The sequence below is a fragment of the Geospiza fortis genome, unplaced genomic scaffold, assembly GCF_000277835.1.
Source record: "Geospiza fortis unplaced genomic scaffold, GeoFor_1.0 scaffold425, whole genome shotgun sequence".
Taxonomy (NCBI): domain Eukaryota; kingdom Metazoa; phylum Chordata; class Aves; order Passeriformes; family Thraupidae; genus Geospiza; species Geospiza fortis.
Genome location: NW_005054387.1, coordinates 2412582 through 2421572, shown reverse-complemented (window position 1 = coordinate 2421572; position 8991 = coordinate 2412582). Strand labels below are relative to the sequence as shown.

Genomic DNA, 8991 nt, shown 5'->3' with positions numbered 1-8991 from the left:
GGTGATTGAGGGTGAGGGGAGCTGGGGGTGGGTTGGGGTCTGTTGAGTCACTGGGGGGAAACTGTGAAGGAGCTGGGGGCTGTCACGGTTGACATATGGGAGAGGAGGGATTGGGCTAAAGGAACAACTGGGTGAGGGTGTCCAGGGCAGTGGGCAGAGGGGACACTGGTAAAGGGTGGAGGGCAGGGACTGGGCTGCTTCTGGGGTGCCCGGGGGACACACAAGGTGGGCAGCAGTGTCCCCCTGGGCTGGCGGCTGCTGTAGCCCTTGCAAACCCTCCAAGCTGCCTCTCTGCTGCCAGGAACCGTCCCGAGGGCAAAGTGTTGGAGACCGTGGGGGTGTTTGAGGCCCCGAAGCAGCACGGGAAATACGAGACAGGCCAGGTAAGGGGTTCTGGGGGGCACAGCTGGCCCTGCGGCCTCCTGGCACAGGGATTGGGCAGCTGAGGGATTGCCTGTAAGGAAAAGTCAGCAGCAGAAGGCCGGGAGTTTCACAGCTCGGTGCTCCTTGTCAGTGCTGTGTCTGCAGTTTGTCAGTCATCTGACAATAGCAGCTTGATAAGAATCTGCAGCACAACACAACTGTTGTACAATGGCGTTTGCTCCACTGTCTTGCTTTGGGATTTTCTCCCTCAAGGATCCAAAGAGACAATCAGTCAATTTGAGAAATAAGAATTAAACTTGTAATTCCTGTCTTTAAGACTCTCAGATCTGTTTGTGAGCAGTCTCTCCTTTCTGCTACTCTATTACTGCATTACTGGTTTAGTCCTTCCCTTTTATGGGATAGAGATGACATGGATTTCTTCTCCCATCCCAAACTGTTTCTCTCTTTGTGCTCTGGGTCATCACAATGATGTTTCTCCCTGTATCCCCATACCACACATTAAACTTTTTGCAAATGTTTGTAGTTTTACCTCAGATAACAGATTTTTAAAAGAATTCAGCTGCAATTATTTGTTCCCTCCAGCTCTTCCTGCACAGTGTGTTTGGCTATCGAGGAATAGTCCTGTTTCCCTGGCAAGCCAGGCTTTATGATCGGGATGTGGCTTCTCCTGTCACAGAAAAGTAAGGATTTGAGGATTTGGACTGTTAGATTTACATTTTGTAGTGAGTTTCCTATTTGGGGTAAAAAAGTGTTTTTAAGGAGGGGCAATGGCATGGGTCTGTTTGCATGAGGGTGAACTAGGGGAGGTCATTAAAGAGATACTTCATTATTGAGTATTATTAATTAGAGACATGATGGAAGTATGAAAGATAAAAGTGTCTGTATGGAGGAAATAAAAATCAGTTAAAATTATGCTAATGGAATTTTGTGTTATACAAAAACCCCCCTTTTTGAGTTAGATCCAGGCTCCTGTGTTACCACTTGGAGGCTGCTGTAGATTGCCAGTGAGTTGGGTTTGTCAGCTTCCTCCTCAACTTCAGCCCACTAAGCCAAGCTCATCCTTCTTGAGTTGTTATTCAGTTCTCTCCCCTCTTGCATCTGTGTTTCCCCTGGCCTGTGATGAGTTGTGCTGGGAAGGAGTGAGGATCAGAGAGAAGATCAGAGGGCAGTAGGAGTATCCACCCCAGAGAGGAGCCTGCACTGAGCAGGAAAAACCTCTGAGCTGTTGGAGCTGTGTCAGACACCACTGATGGTCATCTCAGCTCGTCTGTCATTGTGTGGGTGGCTCGTGGGGCTCTGGTTTGGGTGCAGCCAGATGATTACAGGCTGTAAAATGTGTCTTTTAAAATATCATTGTTTATAAGTGCTTGGTCCTGGTAACAAGAATTTGCTGCCATCCTGGGCTTGAGCTCAGAGCTTTGCTTTTCTCTTTAGGAGCGAGAATGTGGCAGGCCATGGTTCCAAAGAGGTCAAGGGTAAAACACACACTTACTACCAGGTGTTAATAGATGCCCGGGATTGTCCACATATAGTAAGTAATGAGTAATGTTGGTATTGAAACTCGAGTATCTTCTCTTACATGAGTGGTTCAGAGGGACAGGCACTGAAGGAAAATTAGTTTGGTGGCTAACTGGATTAGTTAGGAATTTTGGATAAATTTGTTCTTCAAGGCATGTTTTCCCTGAGATAGATCATCTGAAATGTCATACAACTGTTTTCTGGATCATGTTTCCCCTTTCCAACCTCCTTTCCCGTTCCTGGTGCTGTTCCCACACTGTTGCACACAGGTCATTAGGAGTGTGGGCTGCAGCACTGAAAATGCTTCTCACTTGTCTGAGTGGGGAGTTAGCCCAGAGGAATTAAATGGACAGAATTCTGAGGTGAATTGGTTAAATGAAATAAACATTATGTGCTTTATAAACCTCACTAATGAGCTGAAATATGACTGGAAACTGTCCTGCAGCAATGCACACAAAGTCATAAAACCTCCCTGTTTCTCAGTCCCAGAGATCACAGACAGAGGCAGTGACGTTCCTGGCAAATCATGATGACAGCAGAGCCCTCTATGCCATCCCAGGTGAGTGAAATCCCCCTGCAGCCTCTGCTCCTTGTGAGGTGAGGTCAGAAAAAGTATCAGTGGTCAGCCCCTGCCAGTGAAGCAGCAATTCCTACAGGACATTCTGTAGTGGATCTGTCCATAGCTTAGGGCTGTGCTGGACACAACAGAGTGACTAAAGTACAGGAAACCCTTTGGATAGCTGCAAATTGGGCCCTCTGTGATCAGACACAGCCATGTCTGATTGAGCTTTTGAGGCATAGATCCCATACCAAGTTGTATATGGGCTGTTGTACTTTGTGGTCAGGACAGCTGGATTTATTCCTGTCCTGGGCATTTCCTGCCCAGAGTGCTTTTGGGGCAGTGCAGGCACTTTGCAGGGCAGTATGTGTTTATCAGAGGAGTCCCTCCATGAAAAACCTCACAGGAGAACACTGCCAAGAGTTATTCCTGGCACATCTCCTCCATTCTTCATTGCAGTTGTGATATTAGCTTTAACTTCTGCTGCCAAAGTCCTTTTTCCTCACCAGGGTGATCAATTTTTCTGCCAGGATACTTCTGAGCTGCTCTCTGCTGGGGAAGTTCCATAGGTTTTGGGGTTTCTTTTTCAGGTTTAGACTATGTAAGCCATGAAGACATCCTTCCCTACAGCTCCACTGATCAAGTGCCCATCCAGCATGAGCTCTTTGAGAGGTTCCTCATGTACGACCAAACAAAAGGTAAATTCTGGCTGCACAGGGAATTCTCCAGAGCCAGATGGTGCTCTATAAAAATACCCAGTGCTCTATAAAAAATACCCAAACCCCATCATCTTGGATATGGTATAAAAATCATGTCTGGCTTGGGGTTTGTTACACTGAAACTGCCTTTGAATATTTTTTTTAACCATGTGAAAGGAATTGTGTTGAGGGGAGAGCACTCCAGCTACAGTGTTTCCTCTCACCTTTCCCTCCCCACAGTCCCACCTTTTGTAGCAAGGGACACTCTGTGTGCGTGGCAGGAGAAGAACCACCCCTGGCTGGAGCTCTCGGATGTGCACCGAGAAACCACGGAGAACATCCGTGTCACTGTTATCCCCTTCTACATGGGCATGAGGGTAAGTCTCTGCTGCTCTGGTAATTCTGCCATCTGTTTCACTTGCTTGTTTTTGTTAAGGCTGGTTTGCTGCCTGAAGGTACCTTCTGCTTACTGGAGAAATGACATTTTAACCACAGTTGCCATTTTCTTCTCATGAGTATACACATGAAACTGTTTTGTCATATATTTTTGGAGAACATCTCCTGCATGTTGGCTTTTGCTGGTTATCTGTAGGATGAGAAATAAATAACCTGTAATGTTCTGCACAACAGTGCTAGCAATATCTTTGGGAAGACTTGAATTGGTCCTGTTAGTGCCTCAGTCACGTGAGGTGAGGCTGGGGCCATCTGCTCTCTAACAACAGCCACGTCTGTTATCCTGCCCATTTCCTGCCTCTTGTTTGGCTTTAGAGGGTTTGGCTAAAGCCTTCTGGATTTAGCTGATAACCATGTGCTCTTTATAGCACGGAACTTCACGTGGACCATCCAAAAAAACGCAGCTCCAACAGACTCCTGAGTGGGAGAGCTGGGAATTCCCACAGCAGTTTGTGATTTCTGAGCACGGCTGTTGGGGAGTCTGAGCTGTGGCATGTGCATGTTTTGGTGTGGATTTGCAACTTTTGTGGATCCAGCTGGTGTTTGTCAGAAAAACAGGTGCCCAAAGGCAAGGAAAGGGGTGGTTTTAGATATGTAGAAAGTGCATAATTAACATGGAGATGAACCCTGGGGGTTGTCACGAGCTCCTTACAAATCTCCCACGTCATGAATAGTGTAGAGCAGAGGCAGTGCCAGGCTCTGCTGATGGCAGGCCTCAGAGAGCAGCTGTCTGTGCTCATGTGAGTTGTCTGCGTCACCCTGGCACGGAGTGAGAGCCCCTGTGCCGGTGCTGTGGTGACAGCTGAAGAGGTTTTTGGCACCACATGTCCAAGGGCAGCTGCTAAAGTCTTTTGTTTCTCTTGACAGGAAGCCCAGAATTCCCACGTCTACTGGGTAAGTGCCTCTTGTATCACGGAGCAGCTAAAGGGAAGGAGTTAATTTACTGTGGCATCACTGCAGTGTGATAAGCTCTGAGGGAGAGTAGCCTTTGCCTGGCAACTGTTTCCCAGTACCAGCTGTAGGTTATCAACTGCTTGCAGCTGATTCCAGCTCTTGATAAGAGTCTTTCTTCTGCCCAGTGGCGCTACTGCATTCGCCTGGAGAACCTGGACAGTGAGGTGGTGCAGCTGAGAGAACGGCACTGGAGGATATTCAGCTTGTCTGGCACCTTGGAGACAGTCCGGGGCCGTGGGGTTGTAGGAAGGGTAGGTACCATCCAGCTTTTTTTTTGGGAAACACAGCCCTTTTCTGGAGTTCTCTCACTTGGTTGTGTGGATTTGCCAGTACATTGCTTAGTGGGCACTTTAAATAGATGGAGTGGGAAGCTGGCAGTGAAAAAAGTCACGTGAGCTTTTCATCTGTTGTTTGTCTGCATGAACTGAAACTTCCCACTGAGTATTAGAGGGTGATCCTAAATGACTGGTGGTTGGAAAACTGGAATAATAACACGATTGTGATGCTACTCGGTGGACAAATTGTTTGCTGTGTAATTGGGAGAAATGCTGGGTGTAGATCTCTCTTTGGTTTTGTTTCATGCTATATAAATTTCCTGTTGATGCCTATTTGTGGTAGAATTGCTGATGCCCAGTGGTCTCTTGTTTTCTCAGGAGCCAGTTTTGTCCAAAGAGCAGCCAGCATTTCAGTACAGCAGCCACGTCTCCCTGCAGGCATCCAGTGGTCACATGTGGTAAGAAAAGAACCCCTCATTGCTGCAGCAGTGTTTTGGGTGTAGGACCCCCCAGCAGTGAGCTGGGGTGCAGTTTGCAGCCTGGGGTTGTGGCTAAAAGCTGGGTGGAAGTGGAGAGGACAGGGCATAGTTGGTAGCTAAAATCTGATGAGCTTCTCTCTAGCTGTATCCTAGTTAGTGATAAGATGATCTGTCGGTTCTCTGCACCAGGAGGGGTTCCAGGATAATCTCTCCTCCTGCTGTGGTCTGTGCTAGACTGGATTTAAAGACATGAAGAAGTTATTCCTTTTGTCCTTGGTGCAAGAGCCAAGGCCTTGTGCTGGTGATTCCCTCAGCAGCAGGGATGTGTGCTCTGATATTTCCTTTCTTGAGAGAGGATTGGGCTTTAACTCCCTCTCCATGCACTTGTGTGTCAGAAATTGGCATGCAAGGGTTTTCCCAGTTTAGACCAGGTAAGGACTTCAGTCTAACTGCTGTTTAAATTTCTTCTTCTGTGAGTGCAGGGAGGGAAGTGCCCAGCTGAGTTGTTCTTTTCCTGTGCCTTGGGGTTAAAGCAGCTTCCCTTTATTTGCCTTTTGGCTGGGTTAGCACGTTTAGTGCCACCACTCTGTGTGGACAAGGATTGCACAGCCACCTCTTGCCTTCTGTATGACAGGTCCTTCTGCATTTTTTTAAGGAAATCTCCTTCAAAGTTGGGTTGCATTTGAATTGGGAAAAGCAGGAGAGCAGCTCTTTGCATATAGGGCGTACCTTGTTTGCCATGTGAAGTGTTTTAAATTGCCTGAATGGATGCCCTGAGGAATAAAACCAGATGGTCTGGTAGTTTTTCCCTCTCTGCATACATCCTGAAGACAAAGAGACAAAGGTTCTGCAGTTCAGAAGCTGCTCAGCTATGACTTCTGGTGTTCAGTTGTGTCCTCTCTGTCCTGAGAACCTTTAATTTATCTCCACAGCCCTCTGGCCCATGCTGTGTTCTGCAGTACAGCTGTCTGTAGCTCAGAGCAGTAAACAAATGGTTGTACCAGGACAGGCAGGTTCAGCTCTGAAATGCAAAGCTGAAGCTGTTCCAAATTACATCTGTGATGGGATTTCTTAATGTCATAGACAACCAGTGGAGCTCCTGCCAAGAAAAACAAATCAGAATTTACGTGTAACCAGTCTGTAAAAATAGCTCAGATGGCTCTGTCTCCTGGTGAGTGGGAGTTTGGTAAACACCACTGCAGGTGCATGAAGGGTGCTTGGCTCCTGTGGGCTGCAATCATCACAGCTTTGTGCAGGAAATGTGTCAGGGATGTGCTGTAAAACTGCCCAGGAGTCCTCCATAAATGAGTTACGTTTGCAGCTGAGCCCATGTCCTTGCTGCTGGACCAGCCTTGCAGATGCACCCCCAGGATGTTGAAGAGCTCAGGTCTTACCTTTTTGCTGTGCTTCCTAGTTGTGCTTGTCCCTGGCCTCAGTGTGACCTCTGCCGTTATTTTTGCAGGGGCACTTTTCGATTTGAGAGGCCTGATGGCTCCCACTTTGATGTCCGAATCCCACCCTTTTCCCTGGAAAGCAACAAAGATGAGAAGACCCCTCCCTCCGGCCTTCACTGGTAGATCAGAGTGCCCAGAGCCACGGAGGCCTGTGTGTGTTGTAGACCTTTGCCTCCCCTTTATGCTGCAGCCAAGAACACGGAGCTTTTAAACATTTTAAACCATTTTTGTTTTAACTGTTGTCTGCCAGGGAGGCTTTTTTTGGAACTTTACTACTCTTCTCTCAGGCTGCTTGTAAAACATAAGCTGTGTTCCAGGTAACCTTTCCCTCTGTGGCACCTGCTGGGTTTTTGGGGCTGGGGGATGTAGATCTGTGCTGCTGCAGAAGACTGGCCCCCCTCAGCAGGCCTGGACTCTTTCCAATGTGTTGTGACTTCTCTGCAATGTGAGGTTTCTCTAATAAACTGGCCCTTCCAGTTGCAACCAGTCTTCCTTCCTAAGCCAAGGCCATGGCTTTGCATCCAGCCTGTCCCAGCTTGTTGCTCCCCCAGAGTTCTTGCTGCTTCAGAAGCAGCTGCTCCTCCTTTAGGGATCAGGAATGTGAGCTCAGCTTTCCTGCAGTGCAGCTGCTTTTTGGGATCCAGCCAGGGCTGGAGCAGCCTGTGAGCTCCACTTGTGGCACAGCTTGTCTGGGCTTTGTGCTGTGATACAAAGCCTGTTCTTCTTGGAGAAGAGGGTGCAGAGGGGACGAGGTGGGTGACATATGGTGCTGTCACAGTGTCCTGTGTGTGCAGAGCACCAGGCTCTGTGCTGTGATGGCACAGGAGAGCTGAGGGAGTCCTTCCCCTGCCAGGGCTTTGCTTTGCTGCAGGGATTTCCATCTCAGCAGCTCCCCTGCTCACACTGTGGCTGCATCCATATTTCCTTGGTAGTTCCTGCTTGTTTTCACCTGGAATGCTGTGAGGCAGTGCTTGGCTTTCTGCTCCTGCTTGCTCTGCTTGGCAGGTTGGGGTTTTTTGGTGGCATGTATCTGGAGGGCCCTGCAGGACTGTGAAATCCTCTAAGATGACAATGTATGGATGTGTGGGAAAGCCAGAGCAGCTCTGAGGATTGCAGAGATCATCAGCCCCCGTGGTGTGGGACCCTTCTGGCTGCCTCTGGGTTTCCAGACTTCTGCATGACTCTGAGACAGGAGTACTTGGCTTTGTGATAACCCTAGGAAGAGTTCCCACCCTTCCTCCTTTCCTACTCTTGCTTAAATGACAAGGTGTAACTAACTCACAGGATGTTTTCCTTGATTTAGAAGTATCCCAGTTATTCCCTCTTCCCTGGAGCCCCCTCTGAGCAGCCTGTTTGCCCGTGGCCCTGCAAGGCAGAGCTGTGAGCAAACAGCCTTGGGGGGAGACTCTGATGCTGTCCCACAGGCAGTGGATCCCTGTTTAGAGAGACTCAATCACTGCAGTGTTTATCTGTCACCAGTCTCTTCAGTTTTGTGTCTTCCTTCCTCTCAGGTAGTCCTTGCTCAAACTTAGACTTTCAAAGGTTCAAACAGCCAGCCTGCTTTTAGGGGTAGAAAAGAATCCCTAAAGACCATTCACAGCTGACAACCCCCCATTGCTGCTGTCATGCTGATTTCCTCTCAGGAGGAGGAGGTGGGAAGATGCCTCGAGTTCAGAGGCAGCAGGAGCCGGTAGGACCCTGCTTGTCCCTTCCCATGCAGCTGCCCTGCCCTCCCTCGGGGTTACTTCAGCTTTCCTGGCGATTGCAACACCCCTGTGAATGTTTAACCTCGCTGCTCCACCCCGAAGGGATGGAGTGATCCCGGGGCAGGCTCTGCTGGGTTTTGGGGTGATGTCCCATCGGGGCTGAGGCAGGGACGGACATTCCTGCCAGGATAATCATTGGCAAGACCGAGGTCACCGCGGTAACACACCGGGGCACCGCAGGAATGTTTCCACTCCAGCAGGCTTTGCCGGCCTGTCCTGGCGCCTGGGCGCGATGCCAGAGGCTCGGCAGGGCCTTTCCCCAACCGCTTCATCCCTCCGGTGCCTTCCCGGAGCGCGGCCGAGCCCCGTCCCCCTCTCGGTGTAAATACCTGTACAAAGAACCAACCAATAAAGCGCTGAACGAACGCCTCTGCCTCCCGCCTCTCATTGCCCAGCGGCGCTACGGCCACCAGCCTCTTCCCTCCCCCCCCCCGGGCCCGGACCCGCCCCA

General features: G+C 49.4%; 2 protein-coding genes across 2 annotated transcripts in view; one reads left to right on the top strand and one right to left on the bottom strand.

Annotated features, from left to right (window-relative positions):
• TMEM199 (transmembrane protein 199) overlaps positions 1-95 on the bottom strand; it is a 2598-nt gene extending 2503 nt beyond the window's left edge. The window contains exon 1 of the mRNA XM_031060620.1: positions 52-95. Within this exon, the coding sequence (XP_030916480.1) occupies positions 52-95 (44 nt within the window). The remainder of the gene's footprint in view (positions 1-51) is intronic.
• POLDIP2 (DNA polymerase delta interacting protein 2) lies at positions 96-8905 on the top strand. Its single transcript, XM_005425480.2, has 11 exons — positions 96-114; positions 265-383; positions 967-1064; positions 1819-1915; positions 2386-2461; positions 3052-3159; positions 3400-3536; positions 4480-4506; positions 4692-4817; positions 5220-5299; positions 6783-8905. Exons 1-11 carry the CDS (start codon positions 96-98, stop codon positions 6895-6897), a joined length of 1002 nt encoding a protein of 333 aa, XP_005425537.1. The 3' UTR covers positions 6898-8905.
• Positions 8906-8991: the final 86 nt, after the last annotated feature.

Excerpts from the sequence above, each read along its gene's own strand:
- POLDIP2 (XM_005425480.2), top strand. Across the intron at positions 2,462-3,051 it reads AGCCCTCTATGCCATCCCAG|GTTTAGACTATGTAAGCCAT; the intron begins GTGAGTGAAATC and ends TTTCTTTTTCAG. Across the intron at positions 5,300-6,782 it reads GCATCCAGTGGTCACATGTG|GGGCACTTTTCGATTTGAGA; the intron begins GTAAGAAAAGAA and ends TTATTTTTGCAG.